Here is a 23,030-nt window from a genome sequence, read left to right on the forward strand (position 1 = left end):
AGGGGCAAAGAGCTGGAGGGTAGGACCAAGGGGCATCACACAGCCCCCTGCACTGCGGGGGGGGGGGGGGGGACACCTCGCTAGCTGAGAGGGGAGGGGGAGCACCCAGCGAGACACCTGGGCCTCAGCCAGACAAGAGAGGGATTTGGGGGGGAGGGAGAGAGGAGAGGGTGCAAGCGAGGGGAGGGTAGAGACTGCACAATGCCTGTGCCCAGCTACAAGGTGCGTCTGGAACAACGCTGACAGAGGAGGGGATGAGATGGGACCAGTCCAGGGCGGGAGATCTGAGGGGGAGCAGAAGTCACCCATGGGGGGGGGCTTCCAGCCCCCAAGTGCAGTGGAGGACGGCGGGGGCTCCAGCCTCTCTCACCTGCGCAGAAGGCCGCTCTTTGGTCCACACCGAGCTCCGCTTGTCTCTGGGGGTGGCGATGAACATGACGGGGAGGTGAGGCCGGGCAGCCACAAACTCATTCCTGATCTCGGCGTAATCTGCCTCTGGGGAACGGAGCCAAAGCCAGCGTCAGAAACCCTGCCCCTCACCTCTGCCCAGGCCCACCACAGTCAGCGGGGGGGGCCCCTCTCTGGAACCTCACCCCAGAACCCCAGGCTGGCCGGGGCCTCCCCGGTCATGGAATCCAGTCCTGTGCTATCTCCGGCAACCCAGACCCACAACCCCCTGCGTAAACCTACTAAGCTGCATGGTAAGTCCTGGGAGAGTCCAGAACCTCCCTCCTCCAGCATTTCCTCCTCATTTCCAGCAGAAACTGACCCTGAGCCAGTCTGTTCCCCTTAGATCTTGGGCCAACATCACCCTTTAGCTTCTGCAGCTCTTCCTCCGCCCCGAAGCTGGCCCCCTTCCCCGTGTATTTACAGAGCGCAACCGGACCCCAGTGTTCCCCGGAGGCTGAGCAATGGGCGGCCACCCAGGAGAGATTCAGGTGCCGCCCAGCTAATTAGCGGAGTGCCCACAGCCGGCAGCCTGTATTTCTTCTGGTGGTGCACATCTGCACATGCCTGCATAAAATTTATTCTGCGCATGGATGAAAAAAAAAAAAAAAAAAAAAAAAAAAAAAGGGAGCCTTGCCAGACTCCCCCAAGTCTTTGTCTTGCTGAGCTAAATGAGCCAAGCTCCTTCAGTCTCCCCTGGTAAGCCAGGTCCTGGAGCATGGGTGTTCAGAACAGGTCAGCGTAAACAAGGCCGAGCCGGGAAGGGTCTGGGATGAGCGACAGCCCTAGCTCTGCATTTTCTGACTCAAGTTGGTCGAAGCCAACGCCCGAAGTGTGGAAGCAGAACGAGGGGACTGGTAGAATAGGGAGCAGCACACGAAGCCCACAGACCAATCCTGGCCAAGATGCTGCCCCCAGCCTGGCTCCAAGGTCACTCGCCGCCTGTCTGAAGTTCGGGATTTGCACACCATTGCTGCGCACTAGTGCTGGAATCTCCGGTACCGCTGACCCCACCATCGGCGTCAGATGCCCCATAGCTATCTCTGACGCCAGCTGAAATAGCTTCAGAAAGCTCCGGCGTCCCCTCTGCTTACGACGACGAGATGGCTACCCCTGAGACCCGAGTGGAGACGGGCCTAGGAAACTTGCTAAGCAATAAAATGCAAAGAACCTCCCTTGCCCGGCCCCCAAACACTGCAGCGATTAAGACATTCAAGCCCACCAAGGAAATCTAGCCCAAGCGCCCGGCTCTTTGAATGGGAGAGAACGTGCCACTCTGGCTCCCACCTAACCACTCTGCCCGGGAAGCTGTTCCCAGCTGTGCCTTCAGCTCCCACCTTCACACCGGCCCAGATCAGCCGCGGCTGAAGAGAAACTTCTCCCAGCTTGGGGGCTGCAGTGACAGCAGGGGTCTCAATTGGGTTCCTAGCAAGGGAGCTACTTCCACCCTCGAAATGGCCAACCCAACCCGCCTCTGAACAGGGAAAGGCCAGGGGCTTGCTCCTCTTCCCACACGTACAGAGATTGACTGAAGAGTCTTTGGAGGGGGTGTGACTGAGGTAAAGAGACCCTAAGGCAGGGCAGTATGCAGGCTTATAGACTCTATATGGAGATATACCTATCTCATAGAGCTGTAAGGGACCTTGAAAGGTCATTGAGTCAAGTCCCCTGCCCTCACAGCACCATCCCGGACAGATCTGCCCCAGATCCCTAAATGGCCCCCTCAAGGATTGAACTCACAACCCTGGGCTTAGCAGGCCAATGCTCAAACCGCTGAGCTATTCCCTCCCCCCACACAGCCCTCAATGCACCTCTCTCCTGACATGGAGAGGCCCCCCATGGATAAATCGCCAACCGCGACAGTCATTCTCCTCTCACCTGTCCACGAGGAAGCGAGGCCCCATCGGGCCTATTCCACACAGCCTGCCCACCAGCCACAAGAGAGGCAGGCTGGCGGGGTCAGAGAGGGCCCCACGACCTTGTGGAGGAAGGTTCCACAGGCCCCGTTACCAACCCACGTCGCCAGTCCCCACACCCAGCGCCACCTATCGACAGTGCCACGGGCAGGGCCCTCCCTGAGAACAAGGCCGGGCAGGGTCTGCCGGAGTCGCTCGTCTCCTCAGGGCCGCGCCCGAGCGAAGGGCAGCCGGGCTGCGCAGCGCCGTGGGCCGCCCTCGACTCACCGTTGAGGTCGCCGTTCAGGTTAACGATGAGGGGGCTGTTCTTCCAGTCGAAGGCAGTCAGCAGGTGGAGGAAGCGAAGGAAGGCCACCTGCGGGGAGCTGCGGGCAAGACAGAAACCACTGTCACGGGGAGAGACTGCTCCACCCGCCCAGAGACGAGCGCCGGGCCCGGCCGCGGTACCTCAGCGAGCCCAGCTCTGCAGAGCCCTACAGGAAGCACCAGCAAGGGGAGCTAGGAAGGAGCCGCCTCACGGCCAGGGACTGTGGATGTTTCGGCCTCTCTGGGACCATTAAAGGGACCGTTCGCTAAGGTCTGGTGGGAGCTTCTCCCCGGTCACGTCCCTGCAACTCAAAACAAAGGATGGGACAAAGCGTTCTCCTCAGGCCTTCCCGTCGCCCGTGTCTGCCTCACCCACAGAGGGGCAGTTCTGTCTAGTGGTTACAGCAGAAGGGCTGGAGTGAGCCACTCTTCTAGGGGTCAGCAAGGGAAAGGTCTCATAGCCCATGGTGGCTCTGGACCAGCTTCTCAGGACTCAACTGGTCCTAACTGCGCTTCATTAACAAGCCATTTTAGTGACCGTGGGCCTGACCGGGGCAGGAACCAAGCCCAGCCCCTCCCCCGTGCCAGGGAAGACACCAAGCCCAGCCCCACTCCCCGTGCCCGGAGCAAACACCAAGCCCCACTGACCAGCCACCTCCCTCCCCGTGCCCAGGGCAGACACCAAGCCCAGCCCTCAGGTCCTCCACCTAAAGCGGCCAGTGACACAGCGACCAGTGACCAGGCGGCGAGGCCAAGGATCCCTGGCGCTCACCTCGGCGGGGTGAAAGGCGCGGGGTGCAGGAACAGAGAGGCCGCCAGCAGGTCCACGCACTCGTCCGAGAGGCTGTCACTCAGCAGCTGGGCGCGGGCCCAGCGCTTGGCTAGCCGGGAGGCGCCGCCGAAGGCCGGGTGTTGCTGCTGCAGCCTGCAGAGAGAAAAGCAGCAGCCATTAAAAGGCAGAGCACTGCCTCAATAGCCCAGCCACCCCCATGGCCCCTGAGCGCACAGCTGTGAATGGATGGGGCAGTTGCTGCCAGCACTGGATTTGCAGGGGTTCCCTGGAGCGGGAAGGGGTAACGGGTCAGTCTCCCGCCCTCCGCAGTCTGGCTCCTGCCACTGCTGTTAGTCTCTGGGTAGCAAAGTGTCTAGACCCACCCGCCACCTTCACTGGAGGGGAAGGGAGCAGAAAGCTGCCAGCCACTTCCCTACCCATAACGCACCCAACTCCCTTCCTTGCCCTCCCACAGGGCTCTGCCCATCCCTTACAGACGGGAGGAGCTGAAAGGGTCGGTTCTGCTTTGGGCAGGGAGCTTGACTCGATGACTCCTGCGATCTCTTCCCACCCTGGGATTCTAGGATTCGAAGACCAGTTCCCTACTGAGACACTGAGCCATCAGCAACCAACAGGCTGAATAACCCAAGTGCTACCTTTCTAGACATAGCAATACCATATGTAAATGAGAATTAAGTTCATTCTCCATAAGGAATGGCCCTCTAAAAACCGGGACCCTCTGCTTTGGCAGCATCCGCAGTCTGGCGGGACCACACATGCTCCAGGGCCAGAGAGCTCCAGAGGTTGGGAGGCAAAAGGATCTGTAGCCAGGAACCCTGCCGGGGCCAGAAGCCCTAGCGAGGCCAGTGGCCCGCGTGGGATCAGCATCAGCCCGGAGGGCTGGCGACAGCTGGGGCTGGGAGCCAGGAAGGGGGACCAGAATTGACCTCCGCGGGTCCAACCTGCACTAGCTAATGAAGGCTTGTTGGATAGAGTAGAGCTTTGAGATGCAAACTTGCATTGCTAGAGAATTAGCGGTAAATACTAAAAGGTGTTTATTTATATCTTGTTAGAGGTGAACAATGTAACCAAAAGGTTCCCGGTTGTTACCATGATCTATTGCGAGTGGTGAAAGGAATATTAACATTCAACGGGAACTCGGCTGTAATAGTGTGGGCGTCTATGCTTCCCTTTGAAGTCTGTAGCAGTCTGTCTAGAACAGCTTAATAGAAAATTACTTTCCGCTGATGAATGCAACTAGTTACCTGGGTATACACAAGAAACAGGAGGGTTTTTTTCTTGAAAAGCCACACAGCTTCCCCCAGGAAATGCTTGTGGTCACGGGGCTATCGGTAGCCTGCCAGAGATCTATAAAATCTCTCTCTCAGATCTGCTGAAGCTTCAACAAGGGACACTTGAGTCATGCCATTGCAGTCTCCCGCTCCAGTCTGGATTTCACTGCTAATTCTCATGGAAGAATCGGGACCAACCCACAATGTGGACTGCACATTTTGAACTATGGCTGGTGTGACAGGGTGTTGCCCTGCCCTGGCCCTTTAAGGGACCAAGGAGCTGGAGGGAGGAGAGCCCAGCCGAGGGCTAGAAGAACAGCTCCTGGGAGGAGAGCGAGCGACCTGCCTGCTGCTCTGGAGGAGACCTGATGGCCAGGGAAGAAGGAGGGTCCCTGGAGGAGGGAAAGACTGGGGAGGCTCAGGCAGGAGGAACCCAGGCTACACGCCGGAGGCCCAATGCTGCATAGGAGGCAGCCATGAAGGGCTTGGGTGAGCATAGGAGGCAGCCACAGCTGCACAGGAGGCAGCTGCAGTAGGCTGGGGGAGGCTGAGCCAGGGAAGCCCCAGGCCATAAGTCCGGGAGGCAACCAGGAAGGCAGAAGCAAGTCTGTGGCCAGGGAGTAGGGGCCTAGAGGTCCTGCGGCCTGCCCAGAGGGGCTGTTAAGGGGTTGGCAGAAGACCTGAGGCCAGGATGGTACAAGGGGAGCTAGGAGTCCCCGAGAGAAAGAACTGGGGGTCCCCGGGAGTAAAGAGGACCCTGAAATATAACAACATGGACTCTCCCCCCGAAGGGGAGTGCGGACGAACTGTGCGGAGCAGCCGGCTACTTCCCTCCCAGGAGGCCACCCAGGAAGGAAGAGCCGGGCGAAAAGGAAAAGTGCATGAACCCGCTACACCTGACAAAGAGTCTGAAAAGCAGTTTTCGCAACTCAGCGGCTCCTCAGCCCTACTCTGACCAGCTAAGAGCGCTAGTTGTATCCGTAGCGTGTAGTGATCTTTTAACCACAATACACAATCCTTTTTTAAAAAGGAATCTTAGTTAATAACAATTGGCTGTAAGCATCCCTTTGGGTAATATCTTCACTATCCACGGACTTGGGAGATAATGTCTGTGATCCCTTCGACCCAGTAGAACTTTATATACAAGGAACAAGATTTTCAGTAATCTTCACTGTATTTGACTTGCCTGTTTGGGTGGGAGAGCTGGGTTGCTTTAAGGAAGCTGTGTTTTTGGCGTCTGGGTAAGGAAGGCATTTACTGCTGGCTTGGCGAATCGAATGATTAGAAATCACCATCAGTTCTGGGGAAATGTCTGCCCCATTCTTTGCAGTTCGCCCTGGTTAAGCAAACTCAGCGTGGCTCCTCCAGGCCCCAAGGGACACACCTACCCACAATGCACTGCTCTCTCCTGTGGGGCACACCCCCTTCCTTACCCATGCAAAGAGCTGGTCAGATAGGGCAGGTGGAGCGTCTCCAACTCAAGCTGCCGAGACTCCTCGGTGTCCCGATACTTCAGCATCCCCTCCGGAGTGACCACCTCCTTCAGGATCTGGGGTTCCCTGTGATAGGCCACTTGGAGACGGAACACGTAGCCATCCTGAGAGAGAGGGTGGGAGAGTGAGCCATGGGGAGGGGGAGCCCAGAGCCCCCATGCAACGTACAAAAGCTGTGCACTGAACGTGGCTACAGCCCGAGCCAAGGTGCCTTTCCCCTCGGACACCTGTACCCCAAGGCAAGGATGCAGTAGAGAAAGTGGGGGAGGGGTAGCTCAGTGGTTTGAGCATTGGCCTGCTAAGCCCAGGGTTGTGAGTTCAATCCTTGAGGGAGCCATTTAGGAATCTGGGGCCAATCAGTCAGGGATGGTACTTGGTCCTGCCGTGAGGGCAGGGGACTAGACTCAATGTCCTTTCTAGTTCTATGAGGGTATGTCCACACTTGCACCTTCTTTTGAGAGAGGGATGCAAATGAAGAGATTCGAAATTGCAAATGAAGCCGGGATTTAAATATCCCGCACTTAATTCGCATATTCGCATTATGGCGCTATTTCAAAATAACAGTGTTAAGATGCGGTTATTTCAAGAAAAAACCCTCTTCTTGAAATAACTGGTAAACCTCATTGTATAAGGAATAAGTTATTTCGGGAGAAGGATTTTCTCTTGAAATAACTGCGTCTTAACAGTGTCTGTTATTTTGAAATAACACCATAATGAAAATATGCAAATGAAGCACAGGATAGTTAAATCCCAGCTTCATTTGCAATTTCAAATCTCTTCGTTTGCATCCCTCTCTCAAAAGCGGTGGCAAGTGTAGACATAGGGAGGTTTAGATTGGACATTAGGAAAAAATTCCTAACTGTCAGGGTGGTCAAATATTGGAATAAATTGCCAAGGGAGGTGGTGGAATCTCCCTCTCTGGAGATATTTAAGAACAGGTTAGATAGACATCTGTCAGGGATGGTGTAGACGGAGCTTGATCCTGCCTTGAGGGCGGGGGGCTGGACTCGATGACCTCTCGAGGTCCCTTCCAGTCCTATGATTCTATGATTCTATGATTCTATCTCCATATATTTAAATGTAAAATATTTAAATAGTAACTAGAGCAGGGGTGGGCAGTAATTTTCACCCGGCGGTGGTGGCACTCCACGAATTTGGTAAGCAGTCAGGGCCCAGACATTTCTTATTAACGAAATGATGTCACCATCTATTGCAGGGCTGTGCATGATACGGGCTGCGGGCCGGATTTGGCTTGCCTAAGAATTTGATCCGGCCCGCAAACCACCTCTCGTTGCTCACGATTTATGTCCTGCTGCTGGTGCCACAGAACTTCCTGGAGGTGGAAAATGTCCAGGAAATCGTGTGGTACCGGCAGCAGAACAAACAGTGAGCAGCCAGGGGCAGTCTGTGGGCCAGGAACAAATGGTTAGGCGGGCCAGTCCTGAACCAGAGGTCCTTGCCCAGCCCTGAACCAGAGGTTCTTGGAGATGTGTGGCCCGCCTCCGTCCTCCACGGTGGGTACAAATGTGCTCCGTGCGCCCAGAGCTGGAGAATTCTTCAGGGTTTGCACACGCCTGGCTCATCTCTCTCCCCTTGGTTGGAGGCATAAAGGTGGGGTGGCTGACCACCCCTCCAGGTCCTCCTCCGCCACCAAGCCACAGAAAATCGGAAGCAGAGAGGAAGGAGCAGACCCGCTGGGTGGGTGGGTGGGTGGGTGCTTTGGGGCTGGCGCACCCCTGAGGAAAAATGGTGGGTGCGGAATAGGGAAGCAAAATGTCGTTCAGTTAAGCGATTAAACATTATGTTTCACTGGTTAACTGCTTAAATGGGGGGGAAGGGTCTTCTCCAGCCTCCCACCACTCCTGATTCACCATCACCAATAAGCTTCGCTCGTTAAAGGGGAGGCGGATCGGTTAACCAGGAACAGGCCTTGTGCTGGACACAGCGGCAGCCCCCCATGCCCGCCAATGGGCCCCTTCCTCACACCCCACGGATGCCCCTCCTTCCTCACCTCGCAAGCAGTCCGAAGGCTCTGGGAGAGGGAGGAACCGGAAGGGGGAAGGAAAGTTCTCTCAGGAGGAGTGTCACAGCTCTTCCTGGAGCAAGGGGGGGACCCGTCTGCCCAACCCCCCAGAACCAGTGGAGACCGTCTGTGCCTCTGCCAGGGAAGACCTGGATGGTACTGCAGGTGACCAGTGCTCCCGGTGATCTCTCTTTGGTAGGTGGCAGGGAAGTACTGATGCTGCCGGATCACCATCAGGTGCCAATGGGACTCCAAGACTTGTGGGCTTTCTGCTCACACTCCTAAGACTTAGCAGGTCCGAAGTTTTCTTGGGCTGGGCTTAGGGACTTGCTCATTTTAGGCAGGGCTGAATCAGACTTTCTGCCTCCAAATCCACTTTGAAGGTGGCTTAGTCTCAATGCTCCCTGCTGCCTGAGAAAGCAAGGAGTGCTCATCCCCATCGGGGTTGAGTCCGGTTGACATACGAGGGGGCTGCCCCAGACTGGGTCTGATCAGTCCTGCGCATAGCCCAGCCCCCAAAAAAGGGTAAGGAGAGCTCCCCAAGAGGAAACTTCTGACAATGGAGGTTATGATCACAACCAACGTACCCTCGAATCTTTTCCGTCCATGTGAGGAATAATTTTATGTACACCAAGGCATGTGCGGATGTGCACCACCAGTAGAAACAAACCCAGCTGTGGGTGCTTTGCTAATCAGCTGGGCAGCATTGGACTCTCCCAAGCGGGTGCCCAAGCGCTCAGCTTACAGGGAACGCTGATCGTGACCGTGCAGTAGAACAAGCTGAGCCAGAGCACACGTGTGGACCAACAGATGCTGCTTCCGGCATTCTCCAGCTCCAGATGCCCATGGTGGAACACACCTAGGGACCAGCCTTCCAAGGAAAAGAGCTGCAAGCCAGCCGCACACCTGGTGGCCCCTGCGACCCGCCAGCCAGAAACCTGGCTCCATGGCCAGCAGTGCCAGGAACTGTACCCCCCCCCCCTTTGGCACAAAAGATTCTTGGCTCCTGAAACCAGACCAGAGCAGGATCCCTGACCCCCCCTCCCCCCGGCCCAGATCCCTTGCCCGTACCTTGTACACGTCGGTGTGGGTGGCCGCCGGCCGGCAGAGGAGATGGTGCTGCTGACGGAGGATCTCGGCCAGCCGGAGGTGGAAAGCGGCTTTGACGCGTTTGATGGCTTCTTTGTCCTGTGGCCACTGGCCACTCCCCTCCATGTGGCACACCACTGACGGGTTAAAGTGGCAACAAGAACTCGGTGAGCCCAGGCCCGCAGGGAGAGACCGGGCCACGACATGCGGGGACGGGTCGCTCGCTGGCTACAGCCAGGACTCCCAGGTTTGGTTCCCAGCCCTGACGCAGATGCAGGACTCTGCATGTAACCGCGGGAAAGTCTTTTCCCTGCCTTGTGCTTCAGTTTACCTACCTTTCATTGGGGCTATATACGCCGGGCAGGGCTTCTCAGGCAAAGGGAGCAGCGACTCCTTATCCTTGAGCCTCGCGTGGTACGAATAATCCGGTTTCATGGGGGTTGGAGGGAAGACCTAGGAGACAGGCAGACTGGCGCTTCACGGGGTGATACTGGGAAAAGCGGGGGGCACACAGCCAGGAGACAGGTCCCTCCCAGGCTCATATCTAGCCAGCGAGAGCACCGCCACGCAAGCAGCCTTGCGCACGACACTGGCACCTCAGCTTGCCCCAGGGCACGGGTGGGATGTCGCCTGGGGAAGCCGCCCAGAAACAGGGTGGCAGATGAGAAACCTCTGGCTCCGCTCCTCCAGGGCAGCTCCTGGGGTGCTCGGGCGCAAGCGTACGTGCAGCACCCAGCGCAGCGGAGCCCTCTCCCTGACAGGGCCGTGAGAACTGCTGCAGAACAAATTACAGGGCCAGGAGACGATCCGCTCCCCCAGGCAAGTCACAGAACAATTCCCGCCGTGGCCAAGAGGCTGGAGCGCCAAGTCCTGCGACGCCACCAGGCAAGGGCTGGCTTGGGGCCTAGTGCTCCCCACAGCCGCATGCGAGACCCACGCTGGCCTCCCGAGCCAGCTCTTCCGCTCACTGCGACAGGCCCAGGCAGTGCTGCGAAGGTCGGGGGCTCAGCCCCTAGGCAGAAGGGGACCAAGCGCTGCTCCCTGGCCAGGCTGGGTCTGAAGCAACAGCTGCAGCCTCCGGCCCCTTCCAGTACCTCAGAGCAGCCATTCCCGGCCCCCAGCCTGCCACTGCCGGCTCCAAGCTTCATTACATTTGGCGCCTCGCCATTGGCGGGACGTTACCCAGGCCACCCTCCGGGCAGCGGGGGGGGGGGGGGGGGGGAAGCGACAGAGACATTCCCATTGCTCACGCTCCCCCCTCCCAGATCCATTAGACTCACGTCCGTGTATCTGAGGGCCGGGTGCGTCCCCTGCACAGCCGTCACCGTCAGCGGCAGCCCCTCCAGGTTCCACAGCTTGCGGCTCAAGTCGTCGTAGGAGCGGACGATGCTGACCATGGCCTCCTCCCCAGACCCTGCAGGCTGAGAGCACCCCAGCGGGTCAGGTGGCAAGGCTCAGGTGTAACTGTCCCGGCACCCGCCCACCAGGCAGGTATGCCCCATCACGTCTGGGAGGAATACAAGGAGCCAGGAGCAGCGCTGCCGCGGGCTGTTCAACAGCTGCCGTGTCCCACCCCAGAAGTGGCTGCTTTTCAGAGGTGGGGGGAGCGCTCCCTAGAAAAGGACTAAAGGCAGCACAAAGATTTCTACTGCAGGCATTCAGGGAGAAGCGGAGGCAAGCAGCAAGGCTGAGAAATCCGCCGCCCCCACAGGAGGAAGCAGCAGTGGAGAGCAAATTAGATACGTTAATGGCAACGCAGCACAGGTGCAAATGAAGGAAAAGCTGCCAGGGGAAGGCACTGGACCCTGGAGAAGGGAGGCAGCGGCCCATTCCGCCACACCGTTCAGCGGTTGCCCTCCGTTCCGGGTACCACGTCTCTGGAGAGAGCCGCTAAGAGGGTGCTGCTCAGAGAAAAGAAACATACGATGAGCGGGCTGAAGGTTGAAAGGGAGAAGGGTCCAGTCTGTACAGCTTGGCTAAGCAATGACGAACGGGACAGTTATCTGCAGACTGTGACGCTGAGACGGGAGAGGAAGCAGAGGGGGCGCCTACGTAGCCCAGTGGCGGGACACAGTCAGCACAGAGGAGGGAGGGGTTTCTATCCCTCCCCTAGCACCTAGAACAAAGGGAATGGAGGCAGATTTCAAAAGAGCAGTGCAGAGGCAAACACACACAGCTGTACGATGTCTGAGTTTATGGGGAGCAGCAGCGCCCTCTGCAGGTTTGAGTTGGCAATTGCAGCGCAATGTCTTTAAGAAGAGGATCCAACCCAAGCTAGCAGGACAGTCTGTTTACTTCTCATTGCTCAACGTTCCCAAAATCCCCGGCACGCTGGAGACATGCTAACAAGCAAACCAGAGCCACAGCCTCCGAGGGTTTGTCTCCACTGCAGCACTAGTCTCAGAGCTCGAGCTCGCAGGCTGCGGGGCTCTGACGCATGGAGGAGACGCTCGGGCCGGAGACCAGGCTCCGAGACCCTCCCCTCTTCGCAGCTCAAGTGCCTACAAGGCAACAGTTAGCTCCATAGCCCGAGCCAGCTAAGGGTCTCTTATCACAATGTAGATGTGCCCAGGCTTGAAGGCCATGTTAAACAGGAACCACAGGCCTGGGTTAAGCAACAGGTCATCTTATCAGTACCTTCCAGCCTTATTGGCTAGGAAACCCTGCACCTCAAGACCCTTCCTGCCCTTGTTCCCAGGCTCAGCATGGCTTCCTTCCACTTGGTTGCTAGGGGCAGCACTCAGAGACAAGAGGTACTGGAGCGCCTGTGCACAACCCTCGCAGCTCCTCAACTCCAGGCCCCAGAACGTGAGAGCTATTCTCTACCCTGGCACTAGCCTGGCCCCTGCTACAGATGGAGGACATACAGACTGGGCCACAGAACAGGTCTCGGGGCTTGTGGCTCCCAGGTTGTGGAGTAGGTCTCTGTCCAGCGCCACCCATCCCAACCAAAGCTGATCCAAGTGGACTCTGGATGAGGCAGAGGAATACACCGTCCGGTTATCGGGTGACAAAGTCGACCCGCTTAATGCCAGTTTCAAGCCTCCTCTTCACACAGGACACAGCTTAAGTGGGGGATAATGTTAGCAGAGCCAGAGAGCCACCCCCAAAGAGAATGAAAAGGGCAACACGCAGCCCTCTCAGCGCTACGACTCCTGACGCTGAAAAGCACCAAGCCACTTGGAGACGTTTTCAGGCCGGCAGAGACGACTGCAGGCCAGGGACAGAGTCTAAGGAACCCCCCGAATGAGCCCATGGGAGATACGTAAGGCTAAGATTTTAATAAGAATCAGGGACACGTCACGGGCAACCAATGGAAATTCAGAAGCCGACAACCAGTCCCTCACTGACTAAAAATAACTGACAAAATGAAGCCCCTTGGGCAGCCGGGGGCAACTAAGAGTTGCAGGGACCTTCACTGGCTGACAGCTCCCACCCCACCGCCCTGCAGCTGAAGCAGAACATGTCACCGATTCTGGGACTTCCAGAGACCTCCATGACCTCCGTGACCATCTCTTAGCATTAAGGTTAACAGCCACAGGCCGTGCAGATCTGCTTTGGATTATGGGTGTTAGAGATGGGTCCCATTCAAATCATCCCCCAGGGTCACAGCAAGACTGTTTCCTACTGCACTTTTATAGGTTTTATGGTGAGCAGCGGGGCCAGGTGAAAGTTTTCCACCTAAACTATTTTCCAACAGAAAATCTGATTTTTGATTAAGGGACTTTTTTTTATAAAAAGTATCTGCTTTCTATGGAAAATTTTGATTAAAAAAATGCCCCCAACCCAAGTTATTTTGTTTAAAACCCTGAGCTACTTCTGTTTAGAGCAAGAGTTGGGTGCCTCCTGGGAGTTGTCATTTGGTTTCCTCATGTTCCTAGTCTCCTCTAGCTGGACTCCCCACACTGGGCTATACTGCCCCAGGACTCACATGATGAGGGGAGACTGTGGAGCATCATGGGAAATGTAGTCCCACCACAGACCTAGGCCTACAGAAGAGAATGGGAGTACAAGGAATCCAAACTACAACTCCCCTGAGGCAAAGCAGCAGCATTTTCCAATTGAAATATTTCTGGTTTTGACTGAAGTATTTCTGCTTTGAATTTTTCACCGAAGACACTTTTCTGTGGAGCAAATGGGTTTGCTTGGTGGAAAAGCCACACCAGCCTTCCCTGTGGTAATACATCGGTCCCACCAACCCAGGCCGGCCATGGCTCCAGAAAGAGAAGAGCCCAGTTGCTGGAGCCAAGCAGTGCTAGTCTAGCTGCTATAAACGGACGGGGGCAATTCTGGAGTGAGGATTAACCGGGGCAGTAAGACCCACGGCGGTAGTGTTAGAAACGTATGCGGTCCTTCACAGACAGACACTCACCCTACCTGGAAGAGCTTAATATGTAAGAGATGAGAAACCTAAGCTAGGCGGGCCCCAGGATGGCTACTTTAAAAAGGGAGGGAAAGAAGGGCTCCCGGAGGACAAGATGTAGGAAGTGCGTTTTAGGGAGGGATCTGAAGGAGAGTGGGGAAGGCGAAAGCCCAAAGAGAAGCACAAGACTTTCCCTAGCACAGGCCGCACGGTTGGGATGTGCAGAGAACTGGGAGGTGCCCGGGACGCAGGAATAGGCCTATGGAGGGAGGGAGATTACCCAGCTCCTGGGAGGAGCAGATGAGGAGCGTGGTTTGGGGAGGGAGTAGAGTCAGAGCCAGCAGGAAGATGGGAGAAAGGGGGCTGTATAGCGGGAGACAATGTTACTAGCAATCCTGGAGCGAGGGAAGCTGGTTTCAGGAACCAGAGCAACGCAAGCTCGTCTCAGACCTGCAGGGAAGCGAGACGGAAGGAGAGGAGGCGACCAGGAGCCCCAGGGTTGGAAAAGCAGGAAAGGAGCCACAGAGCCCAGGAAATTAACCTCGGCACCTGACAAGTAGCAAGGCAGGAGTCTCTGGGGCCCCAGAGCTAAACCCCTCACACCTTGCTCCCTTCCCCTAGCCCCAGAAAGAAACCACCCGTCCCAGGCCGTGAATTTTAGAGAAGGCCTCACCTCTCGCACGGGTCTGATCACAGATTCCAGCACGGCCCCTGTGTAGCAGATGGAGGATTCAGGAATATCTGCATGGCTAGAGAGAAACCAGAGCAAGAAGAGGCGTGAGATGCACAGCAGCCCAGCCTCCTGCTGAAACACCCTGCTGGAGCCCTGTGAGTTCATCGCCCCAGGAAGGTTGGGGATACGAGATGGGAGGGATCTAGCAGGTCACCTCGTCCCGCCCCTGCCCAGGACAGGTGCTACCAGGAACACCCCGAAAGGAACGTGGGTTGAGAGCTGCTGGAAGAGCACAGCGAGCGGCAGGCCTGCCGGGTTCACGGCCAAACTTCCCAGCCTGTTGGAGGCACCACAGGCTGCGGCTGCTGGTCTCAGCGGGGCGCAGGGACAAGCAGAGCTACAGGATGCTCAGGGTGAGGGGCTCGTGTTTGGACACGGAGCCCGACTTGCCAGTTGTGGGTATCTAGAGCGCTGGGCGGACACACACCCTGCGTGGAAACAGCACCTGCCCTCTTACGGTCTCAGAGACCTCTACACACGAGACTGTACCCCCTTTTAGAGATATGGAAACTGAGGCACAGAGGGGGCAAGGCGACTCCCTCACCCACCCCACAACGTCACAGAGAGCTCGGGACAGAACCCAGAAGTCTCTAGACCCAACAGCCCCAAGGCCAGCGCAGGCCTCGGCATGACCCGGGCACAGCCCCAGTACAGCCCCGCGGAGCACACCCGGGGCCACCCAGTGGCTAGGCCGCTGCGTATGGCTCCTGGGGAGACCAGGCAGCCCGGCGCCACCGCCCCCTACTCACAGGCGCAGCAGGTGCTTGACAATCTGCGCAGGGATGAGGCGCTTCTGGCCCGCGGTGTCCGCGTCCCACACCGCTGCCTCGCAGATAGAGCCGTCCTGGAACCGCCTCAGCTCCGACTTCTCCCCCCAGAACCTCTGGAACTCGGCCGCCTGCGGAGAGCCCAGCGCGCGGCTCAGGGGAGTGGGCCGCGGGGTCGGACGTGACCGCTGGCTGTTCCCCTCCCCCCTCGGGGGGCCTCAGGCCCGTGCCCCCAGACAGGCATTCAAGCACCACCCCTCTCACTGGCTGCCAGCAAGGCCACAGAGATGGCGCTCCCCTCGTCCACGGAGGCAAGGCCCCACACACTGGCAAGACGGGACGTGGGACACTCAGCATGGGCCACGCAGGTCTGAGCAGGGCAGACGTGGGGCTTGGAAGGCAGAAGAGCCAGCCCCTAGGGAGCGACCACAGCGTCCTGATCTGGTCCCGTGTTGCTCCAGGTTCCCGAGTGCCTCGGATCTGGCTAAACCTGATGCAGCAGACACCCCCCTCCCCCGGAACTGCACTACGGCCTGAGGATTTTCCGTTATTACGGTAGGTCCGAGCCTGGTCCCGGGGAGGGGGAGCGGAAGAGACCAGGTGCAGGGTCTCCGTTCGGCTCCATCACTCCTATTCCAGGCTCACCCCTTGGACCACACTGCCCCCCATGTATTCCTCCCGAGCGGCCCCTCCTCCAGCACAGACACACACAGTCATGCTCCGCCTAGCACCGTGCCCCATTGACCCCCCGCCTGCCCTCAGGCCAGGGCGGCGGCGTTCCCAGTTACCACCCACCAAGCCTTCACGCCATCCTCCTTCCGACCCCTCTAACAGGCTGCTGCTGCTCAGTGGCGCGTCGGCAGCCGGGGCCATGGCTTATTGCAACGCCGTCATGCTGTGATCACCTGCTCCCCCTCCCGCGTTGCCCGCTGCCTCGGAAATCGCAGGGGGAGCTGCTTGTGCAAGGGAACCGGCCTCGTGAGCCCGCTGGACAGCACCCTGCACAACAGGCCCTCGAGCGAGGCTTCTGGTGACTACGCAGCGTAAGCACAGAGGTTCCTGGGGGCTAGTGCAGCATGAGCACCAGTCCCCTGCCCTCCCCTCGCCGGCAGGAAGCAGCTTCGTCCTCACCTCCGGTCGATCCGCCTCCGGTCCCCTCTCCAAAACGCTAGCGGCAAACGCGGGGGCGAGCAAGAGCCCGAAGGAGAGGGGTCCGGCGTCCTTGTGCTTCGGCGGCTCCGCGCCGATGGGCCACTGAGGAAAAACGGGGAACGCAGCATGAACGGGGCCACCGCGGCTAGAGCGGAACCAGCCGGGGCACCCGTGCCCCCCAGAAGCCTGCCCTTGGGGATCTGTGCTCCAGGGCTGCCCTGCACGCACAAGCCCTCCCCCATGCAAGAGGCAGCTTCTACTGCAGTGCTGCTGGGCACGGGGACCGGGGGCTCCATACAGCCACCGCCCAGGCAGCAGCAACCCAAGTTCTCTCGCTCCCCTCATCAGCAATCCCCACCACGACAAGGGACGGGGGCTGCCTCCCCCACGGCCTCTCTGCTGAGACCACCACGCTGGGAGCTGGCGGGAACCTCACCTGACTCGGCCCACAAACAGCTCCAGGCAAGGGATGTTGAACCGCAGGTGATCAGCCAACTGAGCTGGAGGGATTTCCATCCACCGTTCAATTAGTCGATAAGGGGGGGAACTGCAGAGCCGCAGTGGGGTTCTCCCCCAGCCCAGGAGCTAACGCTGCTGTGGCTCTGCCTTTCAAATGCATTAAGAGCCGCCAGGCTCATAAACACATTTAAAAGCCAGAGGTGTAGCTGGGGGCCCAGGCGTAAGCCGGGAATCAGCTGATGTCTGGCTCGCACCAGGCTCTTAATACATTTAAAAAGCAGAGGGAGCGGGACCAGGAGGAAGCCGGGAAACAGCTGTCCCAGCTCGCGCCTGGTCTCCCGCTACGCCTCCGAGAACTGGCTCCTGCACCCCACCCCCTTGCTGCCTCTCTCTGATAGAGGCAGCAGGGGTGGGGAAAGCCACTACTCGAGTGACTGGTCGACTAGTCGCTTACATCCCTACTACAGGCAGTTACAAGTTGTGACGCTGGGCTGGATCTAAACCAGCAAAAGCACCATCGGCTGCACCCCACCCCCTGAGTTTTCTAGCATCCCCACCCCCACCCGCCCACCATTGGTCCCTGCAAGCCGAGCAATTGGGCAGCTGCCTAGGAGAGATTCAAATGCTGCCCAGCAGACTGGCAGAGCGCCCATAGCCAGCAGCATGTATTTCTACTGGTGGTGCACACCTGCAGAGACCTCAGCGCACACAACAAAATTTATTCTGCATGTGGATGGATAAAGTTAGGGGGAACATTGTCCCCCTGCCCCCCCCCCCAAAGAGTATAGGCAAGGACTCTCTCTTCCCACCTCTCTCAGGCAGCCCAGCAATGGAAGAAGACAGGAGGCTGAGGGCAGAGTCAGCAAGAGAGGAGGCTTCCCTACCAGGGATGCTCGAGGAGCAGCTGATGCATTACACAGGCAGCTTGGGGTGGGGGAGGGGAGGCTGTTACCTCTGGTGCCTGGGGCAGGGAGTGCGTCACCAGCAGCGCCCTCTCGGCCAGCCCTCGCGCCAGCAGCGAGGTGACGAAGGGCAGGGCTGCAGCCACGTAGTTCCCGCCACGATCCATCAGCTCGTGCAGCAGCTGCATCTTCTTGCAGGCCCCCTGCAGCTTGGAGACGTGCTTCAGGCTGTGGAGAGGGAAGACAGAGCCCCTGTCACCCCGGGAAGTGCCCCTCGGCTTCCTCCTGCCAAGCTACTTCGAGGCAGCCATGCCAGCAGGATGCTGCTAAGGAGGGTGCAGGGAGGGTGAAACAGGGCAGGGTTGGAGCCAGAGCAGCCAGCTGGCAAGGTGAAGGCGGATACAGAGCAGGTCAGCTAGAGCTGGGGATCCCCTCTTCTCACGGTGCGTACTGCAAGTTCCCAGCCCTCGTGGCTGCGGGGAAATCAGGCCTTGAACTGGCCGCTTTGGCCAGCCACACCCAACAGCTGGGATGCACACAGCTCGCCCCAGCTGCGGGAGCAGAGGGTGATCACTGAGCTACTCGGACCGTATCCGAGCCATGCTTCTGCCAGTATCCCCCACTGAGCCTGGGCCAGACAGCGGCTCTCTGACCGGTCCCCCACCCATCCCTGCCCCACCAGACTCACTGGAACACGTGGTCGAAGGTTCTGATCAGGGGCTTGGGGGTCATGAGCAGTAGCTGGAATCCATCCACCGCTCTGTCGTCCAGAACGTCCATCGAGTGCTTGGCTTCCAGCTGGACCTGTGGGAGGGGGGAGCCGTGAACAGAGGCTGGGGGAAGAGTTCTGTCCCCTGGCAGCCTGAGCAGACCCTCCAGCGCCTGAAGACGCTCTGGTCATCTAGGGCTCGTCTACACAGCAGGGCTGAAGCCGAATTAAGCGGCGCAACGGCAGCTACGTCCATGATGTAGCTTAGGTCAAAACAGCGTATTCTGGCTTTTGGTGCTGTCTGCACAGCAGGAAGTCCGAGGCAGCGCACCCTTGCTCCTAGCTCCTCCTGAAATGAGGGTTACGGGAGTCGGAGTAAGATCTCCAGCTTGCCATTATTTCGACAGAACAGCTTGGAGTGTAGATGTGGGCTATGTTATTCCGAAATAGCGCTGCTGTGTAGACGTACCCCTACAGGCCAGCTACAGCCCACAGCCCACCTCACTGAGGGGGAAGGGGAGACCTGGCTCCAAGCCCAACCAATTCTCAGCCTCCCCAGGGCCAGAGCTCACTGTTGGGCAGGAGACACCCTAAATCAGAGGGCTCCAGGTTGGAGCCAATACTGCTTCCGGGAAGAAGGTAAAAGACCCGTGCTTAGCACTCCGATCCACCTCGAATGCGTCTGACACGGCTCTGGGGTCAGAGCCAGCAGCAGCAGCTAGGCCTGGGGACCGGGACTTGGATGCCTCTCCCCCGTGGCTGGTTCTCTCGGGCCCACTGACCTGGGAGCAGCATCCCACGCTGCGCATTGAGAAGCGTGTCTAGAGCAGTGTTTCCCAATTGGTGAAAGCAAGGGTTCCGCAAACAGCTGGCACTCCCCCGTCCGCTCTTAAAGAGACAGCGTGGTGGCAGGGCTTTTCTTTGGGGGGGATTAGGAAACACGATGGGGGCCTTTGTTTTTTAAAGCAACTCTAGGGGTTCCCTGGCTAAATACAATTGGGAAACGCTGGTCTAGAGATGTTCACCAGCGCAACGCACTTAAAAACTTACAGAGCAAATTTTAACTAACGGCCCTTTGCCCAAGGAGCCCAAAGCAGCTTGCGCAACACTACCAACAAAAAGGGATCGATTTCCCCTACCACGGACATGCAGCCACCTCTGAAGTGAGCACAGCAGCTCTGTGCAGCACCTCTGAAGTGAGCAATGCAGCATGCCTGGGCACGAACCCTTAAGCATTTAGGGGATTCCAATTAGCAGGGCTCGACAAACAACGTAATCTACTCACCCATGGCGAGTAGATTACACCCCGGAAGAGCCGGCGCAGAGCAATCTGCGCATGTGCAGAGCACAGAACCGCGCAGCTGGCGAGTGGGGCTCGCTGCCGCTCGGAGAGCCCTGCCAATTAGTATAAAATGCAGCCAGGTGTCAACTCAGCAACACAGGTTCTGGGGCCCATCACACCCGCCCTGGGCTCCCTACACTGGCTTCCCCTAGAACGGCTCATTTCGGTCTGTCCCCACGGTGCTCCACAGGTCTTTTAGGTCCAGGCCTTCACAGCTCCAGGAGAAAGACGGGGGCTGACAGTACGCTCCTGGGCACAAACGAGATCTCATAGGGAAGGGGAAGCTCATCCATGCAGGAGATGGAACCGTCCGAGACCATACGACCAACTTCCCCGGGAGCGAAGGACTCCCTATGCCTCGCCATTTTCCACTCAAGTGACAGGAGCTGCTCTTTCATCTACATGACAGTAGGAACGGCCACACTGGGACAGACCACTGCTCAGTCTAGCCCGCGATCCAGTCGTCCAACTGCGGCCAAGGCCAGAAACCACAAAGCAGGGCTATTTCGAGTGATCCGTCCCGTCGTCCTGTCCCACCCTCTGGCAGCTGGGATCCGAGGAGCAGTGGGCTGAATCCCTGACACCTTGACGAATGGCCACTGGCGGACCTATCCTCCATGAACCGGAATAATTCTGGTTTTAATCTAGTTCTGCTTTTGGTCGTCACAACATCCCCGGCAACCAGTTCCACGGACTGACTGAGCCTTGTGTGGGGGAACGACGATTGTTTTAAACCTGCTGCCTATTCATTTCATTGGGTGGTCCCTGCTATTCCCCTGCCCCCCATGGAGATGGCGTTGTGCGGGGGGGGGAGGGGGGGAGAGAGAACTGGCTTTTAAGCTGGCTCCCGCTCCTCCCCCGCTTTCTACCTCTGATAGAGGCAGCAAGGGGGGGTGGGAAGTGACTATTAAACACGAGCACTTCACTGATTAACTGTTTTCAATTACAGCTTGCTGAGAGCTGCCACAGTTCACTGGCAAGGGCCGGTTAACCAGTTAGCCTCATGATTACTGGTTAACTATTTAACATCCCTACTGCACGTGCAGACAAATAACTGTACATGCCACATTCAGTGCATACGAACAGCCATACTGGGTGAGACCAAACATCTGTCTTCCAACAGGGTCCAATGCCAGGTGCCCGAGAGGAAGTGAACAGAACAGATAATTATGAAGTGTTCCACCCCATCACTGCTTCCCAACTTCTGGCCAACAGAGGATAGAGTCACCATTCCTGTCCGTCTTGGCTAATAGCCATTGATGGACCCATCCCTCCATGAATGTATCTAGCTCTTTTTTGAACCCTGTTAAAGTCCTAGTCTTCATAACATCCTCTGGCAAGGAGTTCCACAGGTTGACTGTTCGCTGCGTAAAGAAAAACTTCCTCATGTTTGTTTTAATTTCATGTGGTGACCCCCAGTTCTTATATTATGGGAACAAGTAAACAACTTTTCCTTATTCACTGTCTCCACATCTGTCATGATTTTATAGACCTGTATCATATCCCTCCTTAAGTCTCTTCTATTCTAAACTGAAAAGTCCCAGTCTTTTCAGTCTCTCCCCACATGTCTTGGTTCAGAAAAGGGCAACTTTTTCCAATGCTAAGATATCTATTTTGCAACACACTAGATCTACTGCTGCACGTCTATCAGATTTTCACAGGCTGCTAGACTCCGAGAACAGCCCACACTACCGTTTTTAAATCGAGCACGCACACGGCAAGCGAGAACCCGACAAACTACCCCAGGGTCACAGTCATTCTTCCTTCACCTGAAGAGCTCTCGCGCAAAGCTCCTGTCTACTAGCTTCTCTGGTTGCTTTGCTGTTCCTTGACCAGGTGGGCTTGAGCATCAAAGGACAGCAGGGCAGAGCCTAATTCATTAACTCTCAGCCTCATCAGCCACACGGCTCAGCGCACACAGCAAGAGACACGTTTACCGCCACCCACTCCCCTACCAAAACACAACACTCCACTCTTCCTCCCTCTGGGGAGAGGCCAGGAGACCAACCCACACACAAGATGCTAGTCGCGCTGCTTCGTGCACCACTGGAAGGCTCTCGGATGCTACCGTGAACAGCGGGACATAAAAACCAACATGGAATAGGACAGAAGACGACGGTTTATGAGAGAAACGGCATCCCCAGAGGGATAAGGCAGGGGATGTTCATACTCAAATCTCAGCTCCTGTGCGTGCAAAGTGCCCAAGATCTCCAGTGAGCACAAGCAGGCAGAGCGCCTGGGTCTAGGTTGCATCTAAAAACAGCACGTTAAGCAGCACGGCTACCACGAGAACCCTGCGGGGACACCGGCTCCGCTCTCACTTGAGAGGAAGAGCCTGGCCCAGAGAATCACATTCCTCCGAGGTCTCCCATCCCAGCATAGACAGGGCCTGACCCTGCTTAGCTTCCCAGGCAGCACACGGCACACGTGGTCAATGCACTAGCTGCATCGTTCCACCTCCGCCTTGTCTAGTACAGCCCGGCTGAAAGCGCGCACTCGGGAAAAAGGGGGGCCCACGGGAAGGGGAAACTGGCGGGACCAAGCCACTTGGCAAGACCAGCCAGCAGAGGGGCGGATGCGGGGCGCCGTGGAGCAATGCAGCCGGTACCTGCTTGTACTTGCTCGCGGTCATGTCGGCACAGAGGTTCACCAGTCCCGAGGGGTCCACGAAGACCACGTCGAACGCCTGGTGGAAGTCATCCAGGCTGGGCTGGAAGAGAGAGAACGCGGCTTAGCCCCCAGGACAGCTCCCCCGCAGAGAGACACTGAGTCTCGGCCCTGCCCCAAGCCCCGTAACAGCCACACCCCAACGCAGAGCCCAGCCCCTGTGCCGGGCAGGCTGTGACACCCCCTCTCCCCCCAGTGCTGGGGGCATCTGCGTCACTGGACCGAGGCACAGAGGTTAAGAGACTCGTCCAGTCCGACGCTGAATCAACAAGCAAGCCCAAGAGCCCCCCCTCCCGCCCCCGTCCTACCCCAGGCTCCCATGAGCTGCGCTGGCTCCTTACCAGGGAGCTGCCTGCATCCTTCGCCAGGCTGATCCCCGTTGCACTCAGGTCTGTGGTAGCTGCACACAAAGAAGGGGTCAGTGCTCCGTGCGAGGGTGAGTCAGTCGTACCGCACCCCGGGACTGGGCTGTAACACACGCTGCTCTCTCCCAGTACAGCCGTTTCGCCCTGGGGGGCAGGCTCCGGGCCGCACGTGGGTGCATTTGGCCGTAAGTTCCCAGAGTATCAGACAAACAAGGCTGTTGCGGTTTCCTGCT

The 23,030-nt window shown here is 57.7% G+C and overlaps 1 protein-coding gene across 2 annotated transcripts in view; it reads right to left on the reverse strand.

Annotated features, from left to right (window-relative positions):
• Positions 1-23,030, reverse strand: part of NOL6 (nucleolar protein 6) — a 60,355-nt gene that overhangs the window by 28,389 nt on the left and 8,936 nt on the right. For both annotated transcript variants that reach the window (XM_075932774.1, XM_075932773.1), the window contains exons 9-22: positions 22,774-22,832; positions 22,374-22,475; positions 18,403-18,518; positions 17,765-17,942; positions 16,333-16,455; positions 15,184-15,332; positions 14,375-14,450; positions 10,619-10,759; positions 9,674-9,791; positions 9,321-9,475; positions 6,167-6,330; positions 3,442-3,594; positions 2,631-2,728; positions 371-495 (exon numbers count right to left, since the gene is read on the reverse strand). In XM_075932774.1, coding sequence (XP_075788889.1) covers positions 371-495; positions 2,631-2,728; positions 3,442-3,594; positions 6,167-6,330; positions 9,321-9,475; positions 9,674-9,791; positions 10,619-10,759; positions 14,375-14,450; positions 15,184-15,332; positions 16,333-16,455; positions 17,765-17,942; positions 18,403-18,518; positions 22,374-22,475; positions 22,774-22,832 — 1,757 coding nt within the window. The remainder of the gene's footprint in view (positions 1-370; positions 496-2,630; positions 2,729-3,441; positions 3,595-6,166; positions 6,331-9,320; positions 9,476-9,673; positions 9,792-10,618; positions 10,760-14,374; positions 14,451-15,183; positions 15,333-16,332; positions 16,456-17,764; positions 17,943-18,402; positions 18,519-22,373; positions 22,476-22,773; positions 22,833-23,030) is intronic.

Source organism: Pelodiscus sinensis, chromosome 6 (genome assembly GCF_049634645.1).
Source record: "Pelodiscus sinensis isolate JC-2024 chromosome 6, ASM4963464v1, whole genome shotgun sequence".
Taxonomy (NCBI): Eukaryota; Metazoa; Chordata; order Testudines; family Trionychidae; genus Pelodiscus; species Pelodiscus sinensis.